General features: G+C 46.7%; 1 protein-coding gene across 2 annotated transcripts in view; it reads right to left on the bottom strand.

Annotated features, from left to right (window-relative positions):
* Positions 1-457: 457 nt before the first annotated feature.
* Positions 458-14,981, bottom strand: part of CILK1 (ciliogenesis associated kinase 1) — a 33,401-nt gene continuing 18,877 nt past the window's right edge. The window contains exons 6-13 of one of the 2 annotated variants that reach the window (XM_021692020.2): positions 14,626-14,797; positions 12,365-12,532; positions 9,507-9,827; positions 7,650-7,840; positions 7,384-7,532; positions 5,359-5,487; positions 2,579-2,701; positions 458-1,430 (exon numbers count right to left, since the gene is read on the bottom strand). In XM_021692020.2, coding sequence (XP_021547695.1) covers positions 1,276-1,430; positions 2,579-2,701; positions 5,359-5,487; positions 7,384-7,532; positions 7,650-7,840; positions 9,507-9,827; positions 12,365-12,532; positions 14,626-14,797 — 1,408 coding nt within the window. In that variant the 3' untranslated portion in view covers positions 458-1,275. Of the gene's footprint in view, positions 1,431-2,578; positions 2,702-5,358; positions 5,488-7,383; positions 7,533-7,649; positions 7,841-9,485; positions 9,828-12,364; positions 12,533-14,625; positions 14,798-14,981 lie in introns of both variants that reach the window. The other variant, XM_044917410.1, reaches the window with a different exon arrangement.

Raw genomic sequence — 14,981 nt, 5'->3', positions numbered from 1 at the left:
CTACAGAGATGGACGAAGAGCGGACCTTTTGTCTTTTTCTGTCTCCAAACTAGCTTTGTCATTTTCAAAATTGCTGTAAACATTCCTCTCAATGGAACAGCCTCTGTCCAACAAATAGAGTTCCCACTGTGTGAAGAAACTACACAAGGGTTAAGAGTTCAAATGTGGCACGCTACCGACATGACCCTCGTGGTAGCCGGGACTTCCCAGGTCAGGGGAACCTCTCCCATAAATCTTTCCTGCTCCCCAAAGTGCCCTGAGAATGTGGCTAGGACAGAAGGTTCTTTGTCGTCTGTTCCTAGCCAGGCCTGGAGAACTGAGCTGAATGCAAAAGTTGATCAGTTATTATAATAACAAAATCTTCTGCTGCTTTGAAACTTAGCTTTTTGGTCGTGCATCTTGATAGGGATACAAGTTTAACGGACTGTGTTGACCTTTATGTTAAAGACCTGTTGGCTTCAAAGGCTTCCCTTTTGGGGGTACTTATACAACTGGATTTCAAAAATGGAGGAAACATAAAAAAAACGGGAGAAAATAGAATGTGATGGTCCAGCATAATAAAACCTGGTTCATATCTCCAACCACCTTGCATATCTCCAACCACCAAAAAGGGTTGTTGTAAAAATTTCAAAAACTATTTAGAGTTCTTTCAGCTGGGAAATTCACTGCATAATAGTATTTTTAGAACAGCACAGTGGTGTCACAAAATCAAACCAATAACCTGATATCAAGAAAAGCAGAAGATCATTTATCTAGCGCTGAGGTTGGTCCAAGAAAGCCTGAAGTACCATTTAAATGTGCCACATTTAAAATTTAACCGCTTCACAAATATCTGCCCGCGTTGAGTAAATAACCCTCTATCGGGTAGCCTTCAATTGCACCCCTGCTGCAATACTGCATCAATATTATTACATTTTTAAAAATCTGTATAAAATATTATCTGGAACCCCAAAGGAAAATCAATTAATTCTTAAAAAGTTCATTACAAAGTTGACTGTATAAAATGCTAAAACATAATCCATATATACAAAATGCGCTGTTTAAGAAAATAATGGGACCCAGTTTTAGAATAAAATAATTTTGTACAAAAAAAGGGTATTGCATTCAAATCAATATTTAAAAAAAATCTTAAAAAGAATATTGAAATGTCTTAGTTCAGAAGAGTAACTATAAAGTGTTTGCTTTCACACCATCTGCCGGTTTCTTGCCGGCAGAACACCAGTTGGCCGAGGGACCGTGTCTTGCTTTCCCCTGCGCCCAGAAGCTTCATGCTGGTCATCGCCGAGACGCGTACTTAGAAACCCAGTCGGTCCGGCCATGCACTGGCTGGGCAGCTGGAGGTCGGGGCATCAGCCCGGGAGTGCTTCTAGGCTGGGTGTGGAAGAAAGGTCGCCCGGGATGAGGTCTCACAGCCTTCAGGGAAGAATAGCCTGCAATTAAAGAGGGAGGTGGGTCGGACTGATATGGGACTCCCGCAAACAAAGGAAATAAATGCAGCTTGGGGACAAAAATATCAGAAAATGGGAGCTCAAGAGAAGCACTGGTGGGCGACTCACAGTCTTCCCTCTCTCGCTGAAGGACAACTCTATTCTAGTGTTGTCCGGCCAAGAATAGTGGTGTCATTCCTGACCCCTCTTTTTTCACAGCCCACGTGTCATGGGTCAGCAAATGCCACTGGCTCTCCCTTCCAGATACACTCAGAACCCGGCCCAGCTCAGCTCTCAGCAGCCTGGCCCATCACTCCCTGCCTGGATAATTCTGGCAGCCAGTTGGTTTCCCTGCTTCCAACCTTGTTCCCGGCCCCCAGCCGAATGACAACCTGCATGTCAGTGAGGCTGCAAGATGCAAGTCAGATGGCCTCTCGCCTCTTCTCCAGACCCTCCGCTGGCTCCCATGTCCCATGCAGTCAGTGACAGCAAGCTTACGGTGGCCTGCAGGGCCTCATACCACCCCACCTTCGGTTACCCCTCTCTCCTGCTTCCAGGCCCATGCACTAGGAACCCCGTGCTGGGGGCAGTCTCACCCACACCGCAGGGCTACCCGCTCACCTCCTTCACACCTTCACTCAACAGTTCCTTTGCGGTGCGGTCTTCTTTGGCCACGCTCTTTATTTTATTTTTAATTATTATTATTATTTTTTAACATATAATGTATTATTTGTTTCAGGGGTACCGGTCTGTGATTGATCAGTCTTACACAATTCACAGCGCTCACCATAGCACATACCCTCCCCAATGTCCATCACCCAGCCACCCCATCCCTCTCACCCCGCACCACTCCAGCAACCCTCGGTTTGTTTCCTGAGATTAAGAGTCTCTTATGGTTTGGCCACCCTCTTTAAAAACGCACACTCCAACTTCCACCTTCCTTATATCCCGCCTACTTCATTTTTCTCCTCAGCACTGGTGAGCATCTGCTTCGGTTTACTTATTGTGTGTGGGGTGTAAGTTCGTGGGACAGGGAGTCTTGTCGGTCTCCTTCGCTGGTGGGTCCTCGGCCTACAACATGCCTGGCACAAAGCCATTATTCGAGAACCGTTTGATGAGCTGCTTCATGAATAGCCCAAAACAGAACTCACCAGGAGAAGGGTCTGGAATAGGTGCCAAGTGTACCCTCTGCACAGCAGAACCAACTTCTTTTTTCAGAAAGGATGGGATATAGTTTCCAGTCAGTCCACTAGAACTTGTTGAACTGGAACCAACTGATTCACAAAAGCAAAAGCTCGTTACTACAAAGACCCCACGTGCACATAACACCAACAGGGTTACACAGGTGCGGAACAATAAAGAATTGGGCATTTACTTTTAGGGGGAAATACGATAAAAACAGTGAACTGCGAGCAGAGCATTCCTCCACACCACACTGTCGGAAAGATGGGGAAGGGGGGCAGCAAAGACAGGGCCACTCCTATAGCCTGCGCCTGAACGGAGCCTGGATGCTTGGTTCGTTCAAGAAAAAGGACATGTGCGGGGCGCCTGGGTGGCTCAGTCGTTAAGCGCCTGCCTTTGGCTCAGGTCATGATCCCAGGGTTCTGGGATTGAGCCCCGCATCAGGCTCCCTGCTCCGCGGGAAGCCTGCTTCTCCCTCTCCCACTCCCCCTGCTTGTGTTCCCTCTCTCGCTGTGTCTCTCTCTGTCAAATAAATAAATAGAAAATCTTTAAAAGAAAAGAAAAGGGACATATGCATTTTTCTTTCTTTTTTGGAATAACGGGTTTAGCCTGTTCCAAAATTTGCTTTTTCCACGCTGTAACAGAATAGTTATCCTTCCATGTCAGTATATACAAATTCTAGAATCTGGCTAAACCATAATTCACCAAACCGTTCTCTTACTGAGCAGCACACAGGTGATCTTAATTATTTAGCTATGGGGGCACTTGGGTGGCTCAGTCGGTTAAGCGTCTGCCTTCGGCTCAGGTCATGATCCCAGGATCCTGGGATCGAGTCCCGCATCGGGCTCCCTGCTCTGCAGGAAGCCTGCTTCTCCCTCTCCCGCTCCGCCCTGCTTGTGTTCCCTCTCTTGCTGTGTCTCTCTGTCAAATAAATAAATCAAATCTTTAAAAAAATTATTTAGTTATGACAAGTAATTCTACGCTAAATACTCTGGCCTGTAATCAGAAAAAGTAATGATTTATATTAAATATATTCATTTTTTATGACATTTTCATAGTGAGAGTGTTTTAAGGGCTGGAACTGTATGCGACTCATCTTACTATTCCAGGAGGTTAATGGGATGCCTTATATGTAGCAGTAATCAATACATATTGGATGGATGAACAGAGATCGATAAGCCTCATTAAGACTTCAGGTACACAAAGAATGAGGAACAATGTTATTACAGGCCGTTATACAAATGGAAGTTATATCCGGGGGGAAAAGAGAGAATGTGTGGCAGAGTGGCAATGCCTGGGTAAGGGGCTGTGTTGTGCTAGAGCACATTCTGCATTTTTGGTGAAGAGATACGAAAAAAAAATGGGAAGAGAATTTGAACAGGTTAAGTCACAAAAGGGGAAAAACGTATAGTCCGTGAACACACGAGAAGATGCTCCACCTCATTAGTACACAGGACATGCAAGTTGAAGCCACAACAAGATGCCGTCTCACACCCATCAGACCAGCACACAGTTTGCAATCTCGACAGTACCAAGTGCCATCAAGGATGCAGCACCACTCCCAGACCCTGCCGGAGAGCAATTTGGCAACATCTGTAAAGTCAAAGATGAGCACACCCTTTAACCTGTTTACATTATCCCCAGAGAAACCTTCACGCAGGTGCGCGGCAAGAGGGTACACCGAGGTTCATTTCCACACTCCTTCTCACAGCAAAGATGGTTCCCAACTTACACGCTCATCAAGAAGAGAAGGATAAATACATTATGGTCCAGTAAAAGTAATAAATTATGGGGTGATACAGTGATATATGTTATATATGTTTTATAATATATACTATGATATGTCTTACATGTATGTGTAATTGCTATATCATAATATAATTACTAAAAGGAGTGGAGATCCAGAATTATGTTTGTATTAATTTTTGAACATGTAAGAACATACTATGTGGCTCATGAATCTTTTAAAAATGCATAGAAATAATAAACACTCAAATCAGGTGGGGGTTGGAGGAAGGAGAGGGGGAAGGAGGGAAAAGGTAGGAAGGCCTAGACGGTGGGCTTCATGAGTATTTGCAAAGTTTGACTCCTTGAGCTGGTGGTGGTGGGTACATGGCTGTTGATACCTCATTTCCTTCTTTTTTGTATTTCTCAAAATAAATGAACGTGTAATGGATAAAGCAGGGAGAAGGGACGCCCAGATGTTTTTCCCTGGCAGTGTGGAAAGAGAAGCAATGCATGGCAGGGGCTGCCTGTGTGAGGGAAAATGAGGCGGGAAAGGGGCCTGCTGGGAATGGGGTTAGCCCGTCTGGAAGGCTTATGAAACTCATTTCTCATTTTAAAAAAAGGTGGGGATGAGAAAAAAAAAAAAGTGGGGATGGCCCTCTGAGCTGTCCACCTTCCAACCAGAAGAGGTTTTTCGATGCTCTGGGCTAAGGCTGGGTCATCAGAGGGAGGGGACGAGATGGAGCAAGGCGGATGGAGCTAAGTTGGATGGCCAGCAGCACAGGGCCTCGGAAGCCAGAGGTGCCTGACTCCCCAGCTACGCTGAGGGCAGACCCCGTGGCAGCTGGCTGGGTCCCCAGAGCCTGCTGCCAAGAAAGAGACAGGAGCACGGCCTTGAAAAATAGGCCCTGGGTTTCCACCCCAGAAAACCCTCTCATTTCCATTAGCTTGTCTCTCCGGACCCACCCTGCCGCATCCAGAGAATTTGCCTCTTGTCATTTAGGAGTTAATAATCACTACTCACCGGAATTTATTTTGCTGATTACTGATACTGTTCCTGAAGATTTTCCAGACAAACCAGAACTAGACCACAGATTAGATGGAATAAAATCCTTGCCTGGATTTGGAAGTATGCCGTTTCTCATATTTATTCCTAACAGGGAAGAAATGATTTTCAAATGCAAAATACATTATTTCGTCTTGCACCAGATTTCAGTGGCAAACTCATCCCAGAATTCACTTTGTCTAAACTTCCTATGGTTCAATCGTCAGAGCAAAAACTGACCATGAGGTTGTCCGATAGAACGCAGAGGAAAGGAGGAAAGATGGCGACCTGGGGTTTAGTACGCCCAGAGGATGGGCAGCCGGAGAGAGGTCTCCTAAACTTCTCCCAACAGATCTGTCTCACGTCTTCTCTCTTGGCCCCTCTGGTGCTATCCTGGGCGTCAGTGCTTCTGGTCATTCCCACAGGTACCCCTGCATGGGCCACTGCCTGTCCGTCACCTTCCCAAGTTCCTCTCTGCCCCCCACCCCCAGACCCCTCTTCATACCTGACCTGGACCATGAGCACCATCAAGTGCTGGTGACCCTCACGGACTCCCTCACGCCCAAGGCTGCCTTGACCTTAATCAATCATCTCAACCTCAAGCCAAACCACCCACTAGACCGCCCACTTGCCCATTTATGTCAAGCACTGCAGCTATTTTTCAGAACTGAAAAGACTGAATTCATCTTTTATCCTCCTTCCTCTCCTAGAGCCAAAAAGAAATAACTAATTCCCTCCCAGTTGGCTCCCTTTGGCCTGTGGCCCCTGGAGTTGGGGGTCTCTGCCCCTGACACCTGGACCACTGTTGTACCCTGTTACCTGCTCTCTCTTCTTCCAGGTCATCCTGGGAGGTCAACTAAGGGCGAGGAGTCAATCCACCAGCGGGGCCTTGTTCCCACCTCATGTCCCGTGGGTCCTGCAGCCCCAGCCTGAGCCACCACTCCCCTCACCTGCACGAGAGCTATAGCCTGCCCTCATCCACTCAGCACGAAGATGGGCATGAACCCAGCAAGCTCTCCAATTAAAACCCTTCAACAGCTTCCTGCTGCTTGTGAAATAAATCTCAAATGTCTTACAAGACTCCCAAAGATGCCTCGTGCTATGTATATCACCTCTTACCACGCTCGGGCCACGCCGGCCCCTCTGCCCTTCCCCTCACAAGCCAAGCCCTTTCCTGCCTCCCAGGCTCCCCACTTGCTGCTTCCCCTGCCTGCTTTGTTCTGCCCATTTGTCCCTCCCCATTCTGTGGGGGCCCAGCCAGGAGTCACGTGCTCAGACAGGCCCTTCCTGAGCATTCTGTCTACAGCGGTGCTTCCTCCCTGCCTCCAATCACCGCCGGAACTATTGGTTGTCTATTTGTTTAGGGTCTGGCTCCCACCACTAGAATATAAGCTGCACGGGGGCGAGAGTATTGTCTACAGGGCTGTGGTACAAAGTCACCGCATAGACGGTGGTCCCACTTGGCCACTGTGCTCACCATGATTTCCCCAGTGCCTCACACACATTCGATGCTCAGTACGTATGTACTGATTGAATGAATCTGTGAATGAATGGTTGGCTGGTGCTGTAAGCTTGGAATCGGGAGAATCTGGAGAGAGGCTTGTGCACCCATCAAACTAGAGCATGTACACTTACCCCCTGTAATACTGCCAGGTGGTGTGACTGAGCACCTACCCCGGTCTCCTGAGAGTACATAGGACTGGTCATTGTTCCTAACCCTGGTCTGGTGCAGGGGCCTCAGGAGTGCCCCCCTGGCTCTCACCATCAGTTCCTCCCTCCTGGGCGGCCAGACCCAGTTTCCACTACAACATTTTTTCTTACGCAACTATATATATATATAAAATGTGAGGCCTGGGCTTCAGCAGATATTTTTGTAATGTTCCTGCCAGTTCTGAAGTTCTAGAAGGCCCTGGGCACTTGCCTTTCAAAACAGAATCTCTGTGAATACGTGATTCCGGGGAAATGGTTTCTGAGGATGAAAGTAAAGGCAAGCATTTCTATTACCAGGCAAGTATCGCGAGTGCTTCAAGTAGTGTTGCTTGGCCGCAGACCTCAGGGTTGGTGTGTCTCGCCTCTGATAGGAGGTCTGGGTGGGGGCGCTGCTGCCTGTACTGATGGGCTCAGAGGGCTTCAGGTCCAGAACACTCTCAAATCTGAAGCAAGGGAACATGGCTTAGATCAGCATGAGACGGAAAGCATCATGAGAGAGGTACAGATCATTTCACAAACCCCAGACTCGATCTGTGTACAGAGCCCAGGTGCACACTTGCCTGCAAAGAGTCTCCTCACTCTGTCTATTCTTGTTTTTCAGGTCAATCCTGGTGAGGGACGGGCTGAAATCCAAGTCATCCAAGTCAGCCCAGTCATCGGAATCCTTTGTCGACCGGGACACAAGCCCCCACCTTCTCCGACTCTTGGGCTTGATCTCCCCATTTTTGTGTTCCAGGCCAGCTAGCATTTTCTGTGCATCCAAGGAATGGGGGATAAAGTCATACTTGGTATTAATGGAGCTCACCCACGAGTAATCCCCATTCCAAATTTCCTCAGTGATGAAAAGGAGGATCCGGGGACATATCATTCTCAACATGCAACCATGGGAAGTACGTTCCCGGGCCTCTGTCTCTCACCTCTCCTGCACACATCACACCCACTGGCATCCTATGGGGACACTCAGGTGTACAAGATAAGGATTTTTAAAAAGAAATCTTTAAAAAAATAGATTTATTTTTGAGAGAGAGAGTGAGAGAGAGAGAGGGAAGGGACAGAGGGAGAGGGACAGAGAGCATTAGCGGACTCCACGCTGAGCGCAAACATGCAGTGCTCAGTCTCACGACCACAAGATCATGACCTGAGCCCAAATCAAGAGTCCGGCACTTAACCACTGACTGCATCACCCAGGTGCCCCTAAAAAGAAGTTTAAGGTGCTTCTCACACATGGGGAGGATAGCTAGGCTGTCATCTGGGCCTCATCCCTGAAAGCACTGACATGCTCTATTCTGTCATAAACAGAGATGCAGGAGAATACAGCTCAGGTATCAGTCACCCTGCCATTCACCGAAAACACTGCAAGTATGCCTTCTTTGCCTTCTGAGTAGATCTGGATACTATTTAATTACAGAATTAGCTACAGTAGGAAATTTCCAAATACACATTGCTTCCAAAGTTGTGGGCTGGGGTAGAGCGAACAGTCTAAAGATACCACTCTGGTAACCTCATGCGGTATCTCAGTGTTGGTTGGGAGCTGGGACTCAGTGAATGAATACGAGTTGACAGAAAAAATACTGCCTTTGCATAAAGCTGTCAGAAAAATCAGACTCTCAGACAGCATTACAAAGCTACTGGTAACTAGATGCCCTTTTCAGGTTATTATTGAATCTAACGCTCATTCTTTTTTCTTGAGCACCAGTCCAAGAGAAGGAGAAAGATCTGGGCTCAATTAACAGCCTAGCATTAACAGCATTCATAGGAATAACAATCTATAAATTTTATTATGGCACTTTGTGATCTTTCAAAACATCTTCACGATTAGCGGGACCTTCTATTGTCATGCGCAGCCTGGTCCGGGGGCAAGCCAGGCACTAGGATCTTCCTTTTACAGATGAGGAAACTCATTAATCCACAGGGATTAATAATAACAATGACTAACATTTATCAAGTTCTGACGAAGTGTCAGCTACCATTTTAAATTCTTTCAAGTATTAACTCATTTAGTCCCCCAAAAGAACTGCTATCAGGTAGATGCAATTATTACCCCGATCTTAGAGACGAGGAAGGAGGAGCAGGGAGGCCGGGGAACTTGCCCAGGGGCATGAAGCCAGGAAGTGGCAGAGCTGAGGCTGGAGAGCCTGGCCCCGTGAGCGCTCCGGGCGGCTCTCAACCACCACACTGCAGGTGCCTGCCACCAGCACTGATATGAACAGACACCGCCAGAACCTGAATTTAGACCTTCAACTCCAGGGCCAAAGCGCTTTTCACTATTCCACGATATTGCAAAGATACATTTACTGTAATTAACGGTCACTGTAATTAGACTTTATATGCTGAAAAAAGAAAATCTTGCACACAACCAGCGGGGTCAGAAGAGGAACAGGCCAGACAAGTCTCGCTAGCAAATCTTCACTGCTTACCGACGGAGGATTCTTGGTATGGAGGGATGGGAAGAGCAACGGGCTTGGCTTGTCCTCCGGGAGATGGTTCGGGTGATCTGTCCTGGAAGCCTCTGCTTTGAAGGGGTACATGAGATGCTGAGGGGGCTGGCTGGCTTGATGTGGTCTCGAAGAAATCCGCGGGTGTGGCTTGGCTGGGGGCTGGGTGGGGGGGACCGGCTTGATGTGAGGAGGTGGGCCAGCCTTTTCCAGGACATCCTTCTGTGCTTTTCCTGAATCTTGAAGGCTCTGTGTGGTGCTGCCCAGTGGATGCCCAATCTGGAAGTAAGGATATCGAAGAGCCTGGAATAATACATAGGGCTGCTTTAGGAGAAAAGTCTATCCAGGAAGGTTAATACCATCAGGCTCACTGAGCTACATTTCATGGGACCAGTTTACTGTGGCTTCTTAGCCTAAACCAACTAGAAAACAGCATTGAATGTGTGATACTCTGTATGAGCTTCCTTATCTACAATGTAAAATGTATACATTTAAAATTATTTGGATAAAGCAGCCAGTAATAGTACTATTACCTTTGCTACTTCTGAAAAGTATCTGGCTCAACAGATGCTGGCTTTTTTCTTTTTTTTTTTTCTTTGAAACTTCCATTTAATATAAGTAGACCTCATTAAAAGATTTAAAGGATATTTAAATAATTTCCATATGCATTGTATCATGGAGCCATAGAAATACTGGTCTGTGCTGGCAAATCCTAATTTTTGGTATATAGTTTGTTTGTTTGTTTAAATTTAATTAATTAACATATAATGTATTATTGGTTTCGGAGGTACAGGTCTGTGATTCATCAGTCTTACACAATACCCAGTCAGATGCTGGCTTTGTAATTTACTTGCTATATATTTTTTTTTTTTTTTTTTAGAGAGGGAGAGAGAGGGGGGTGGGCAGAGGGAGAGGGAGAGAGAGGGAATCTCAAGCAGACTCCCTGCTGAGCGTGAGCCAATGTGGGGCTTGAGCTCACAACCCTGAGATCACGACCTGAGCTGAAATCAAGAGTTGGACACTTAACTGACTGAGCCACCCAGGTGCCCCTGCTATATGTCTTAAATGTAATATATTTCACCTTTCTGAGCCAATTTCCTCAGCCCGTAAAAAGAAAAAAAAATAATATAAAACTGAGAAAAAAAAAATCTGAGAGCCAAACACAATAATCTTGGAAGACTCTGAAGAATCAAGTGTAAAATGAGCCAGTATTTTACCTCAGGAATGCCGAGAATGTAATACGTGATAAAGTTAAACCCTGGCTATCAACACCAACTAACAAACCTTGTTGGTTGTTCTGAACAATCCAGTTTTCCGGATAGTCAGGGGATAAATCTTAAAGGGCTGGGTTCACAATTCTTTCTGAAATATTCCCTGTATTCCCTAGTCTTTTTGAATGGAAATCACCAAACAGAACATAACCTTTCTTAATAACTCTGGGTTATAAACATCTGTAATAATTATATGTAAGTGTAGACACAGAGGGCGATACCATGGAGAGTCTGGTAGCGGTTTTGGACCCTGGCATCTAACTTGAAAAGTCTCTGTAGTTCCAGGCATTTTTGCAAACTGATCTGGGGCTGTTTTTAGCTTTTCTGATGCTATTCTTAAAAGTACACATTGTTCTCTTGGTTCCTTGCTACAGATTTTTTTCTTTTCATCTCTTGGGTACAACCTTTAAAAAACTGGGTTCGTCAGAAAGCTTCTCTCCTGCCTTCAGGATATTTGTGAATTTCATTCCCCCGGAGTGCACTTCTGAGAGCTTTCCAACCCCGGCCACCCAGAGTCTCATGGTACCAAATTATAGCTCTTTCTTCTCTGAGCCTTTGGAGCTGCTTTTCCATAATTCCTTAACCCCCAACTACTGTCTCTCTGGTTCTCGCAAATTCTAACATCACATCAGCCCTATCTTCAAACATCCCCGTCACTTTTGTTTAGCCAAATCATGTCTCTGATTAGAACTGGTCACCTGTGTCATTCTGAGCCATGTAACCGCCAACGGGGGCCGCAGAGAAGGAGCCAGACATGCTAATGCAGAGGGAGGCTGGCAAGAGGCATGGGAGTGGCTGAGGCCATAGCTCTACCACGTCTCTTTGGGTGCATTTTATCATCCAGGTCAAAGTGACCTGGGGGAAGGCAGGTTGAGAAAACAGGAGGTATGAAGCAGGAGACCCACCATCTGTGTCATCGAACTGCAGCTGGTTGCACTGTCTGTACTAGTTGCTGGATGAATGATTAGGGGAAATCGCTTTAGCTTTCCGAATTCAGTTTTCTCACTTACAGAGTGAAAATAGTACCACTGATTTCACAGAATCTTCATAGGGTTCAAATCACGTAAAAACATACTAAAGCATCTACAAACTATTAAGTGCTATAAAGTATTAACGATACTTATCATCCTAGCTCTATCTCGTCTGTCGCTCTCTGTGTCAGCTATGAAACAAGGGAGTTGGATTTCACAAGATATTTTCAAATTCCCTTTTGGCAACCAGTATTGCCTTACAAGCAAACTGCTACGTAATCTTAACTTAGAGAATATCTTTGAAAACACTCTCCAAAGATGGGTAGATATATCTGCTTATTTTCATTTCCTCCTATGTGGCGATGGGAAACTGTATGCCAATTTTCAAAGAAACTGTATTGTTTAAATCTTTAACTATATACAGTAAGTTTCAAACTATTTTATGTTTTTATATATAATATTACCATTAGTGGCATTTCATACTATTTTTCACCCATCATACCAAATGAAATACTTCCTATGAAATTTATAGGAATTATTCAGAGTCAGATATGAACTTCCTAAGAAATGCATCGAACAGAAGGAAATGGAAGACAACCTGACTAGCTGTTGGCCGTTTCTTGGGATCCCACTGGAGCATGTCTCTCAGGAGCTGAATGGCTTCGCTGCTCGCATTGGGAATCAGGGTCTTTAAGTTATTGGGTACACACTGCGGCCAGCGGAAGTTCATCGCACTAGAGAGTTGGTAGCCTTCAGGCCAGTCGGTCTGAAAGAAGGAAGACAAAGAAGATCTTGCTTAGCCGACTTGTTGTGATAGTTTCTATTGTGGCCCATGTACACCTAACGGAAAAGCAATCATGTCATTACCGTGTTCATACTCACAAGTGCGGCACCGTGTGCGATGAAACACAGAGGATGCTAATGGAGGAACTACAAAGAACATGAAGTCAGAGGAACAGTGGGAAACACACTGAATTTGCCACCAACTGGTTTTATAACTCCTTTTTTTTTGTTTTAAAGATTTATTTATTTATTTGACAGAGAGAGACACAGCAAGAGAGGGAACACAAGCAGGGGGAGCGGGAGAGGGAGAAGTAGGCTTCCCGTGGAGCAGGGAGCCCAATGCGGGGCTCGATCCCAGGACCCTGGGATCATAACCTGAGCCGAAGGCAGACGCTTAACGACTGAGCCACCCAGGTGCAGGACAATAGCCCCATCTTGATCATTCCAAATAACCATGTGGAGAAGTCCTGCAGTAAAGAAAGCTGTTCCACTCAGTCTCAAGCTCTCCACTGTTCCATGCATCATTCCCACTAAATTCTGGAGGTAATACAGAAAAAGATGAGCGAATAATCTTTAAGGCCCCTTCTAGTTCCAACACTACTATTTTACAAAACACATTCTGGTATAATTGCTTTTATCTTTTTTTAAGGTCAAGTGGCATTACGTATCGCTAATGTCATTTATTCAGTTAGATGGTTATTGAGTGCTTACTATATGTTTAGTGTTGTTGGGTATCCGAAAATAATCCAGTATAGATCCTGCCCTTACGGATGTTACTGTCCAAAAAGAGAAAATAAGACATTTATTTAAAAACACAATAATACAGAGGAAAAAAAGTGATGAGGGTCACAAGAGAGGTACAGGTATCCAGAGGAGGTAAAGATTCCAGCAAAAGACTCTGGAAATCTTGAAAAGGTGGCACTCATGATTTACTCAAATGACCTAAAATGTTTTGAGGGTCTAGTCTGTACGAGCAATGGTGCTAGGACCTGGAAAATTAATACCAATAAACACAAGCCTATGGTCCAGGGCACAGAGATGTATAGGGATAAAGATATTAGTAACGCAGAACACAGCTGAAATGGAGATGAGAGCAGAGCAGCAGAGAGGAGGTAAATTACTGAGGGGCCTTGGAAAAAGGGTGGACTTCGGTCACGTGGGACATTCACGCAGGGGTGCAAAGCGCGCATGTGCAGAGCAGGGACGCGGGGCGCCACCAGGGCCGCGCCGGCAGGGTGCAGGGACCACATGAGAGATTCGTTGCGAGAGTGAAGAAGGCTGGGGCGTGGGGCCTCAACGGGTATTTTCAGCAGGGAGGGCCGTACCAGGGCTGCTGTTTGGCTGGGGGGATCTGGTTGCAGAGCGAAAGATAAGCTGGGGGCAGGACTTGAGGGCAGGCGGACTGGGAAGACGCCCCGACACAGCCGGAGGCTCACCGCTGGCCTGCGCTGCCAGCGGGGCTCCCGGGCCAGAGCCGTGCAGCCAAGTTCAACAGGATTTGTGGCCGGGGAAGGAGGGTACGGGAGAGAGAGGGTGACACTGAAACCCAGCCTCAAGGCTGGGGCGCTGGGATTCTGGTGAGAGCACGGCCAGGAACGGGTAACGGGGCAAGGAGGCTAGCTGGGGTCAGCCAAACACAATCTGTGTCAGATGTTGAGTCCACGGTGACGGTGACGGTGAGGGTGTCGGGAGGAAATCTCACAGGTAGTCTAGGTATGTGACTGCAGTTCCAAGGAGGGATTTCACTTAGGAGACTTCCGAATGGATGCAGGAGTCGTAGCCATGAGGATAGCGAAGCCCGGCAAGGGAGGTGAGGTGGCCGAGAGAAGAGCAGAGGGAGCTATAACACGTGTACTTAAGATTAAGAGCAGGAGGGCCAGAGGCAGCCACGACTGCGAAAAGGGCAGGGAAGGACCACTGAGGTCGAGATAAAGACTGCAGGTCCGGCAGGTGATCCAAAGGGGCAAGGCTCACGGGGTGCAGGAGAGGAGGGGGGGGTTTGGGGGGAGTAGGGTGGTGGGGGAGGGAAGGGAAGCTGCTGGCTTCAGCCCACAGGCTTTTGTTCCGGATCATTACCTTTTTGGGTGTCCCCAGCAGCTGGCAAATTTTGAAGATGGTGTCAATTTCACTAGCCCCGGGGAAGAGTGGCCTGAGGGTGTACACTTCGGCCATGATGCAGCCCACTGCCCAGATGTCAATGGGGGAGCTGTAGTTGGTAGACCTCAGGAGCACTTCTGGAGCCCGGTACCTGGAGGGGCAGAGATGAACTGCGGGTTAGTGCTGCTACAGGTCAGAAGTTAAATGAAATACTATCATCAATTCTCAGGGAGAGACCTGTATTTCTAATTTCTATCTAGTTCCGTGTGATAGGTGGACTCAGGATGGCTTGGCACGCCGTCATAAAGTAGTGCTTCTCTATTTCACGGTATTTT

This window comes from Neomonachus schauinslandi, chromosome 8 (assembly GCF_002201575.2).
Source record: "Neomonachus schauinslandi chromosome 8, ASM220157v2, whole genome shotgun sequence".
NCBI classification, from domain to species: Eukaryota; Metazoa; Chordata; class Mammalia; order Carnivora; family Phocidae; genus Neomonachus; species Neomonachus schauinslandi.
Note: the sequence above shows the minus strand (reverse complement) of the source record. Positions and strands in the feature narration are given on the sequence as shown.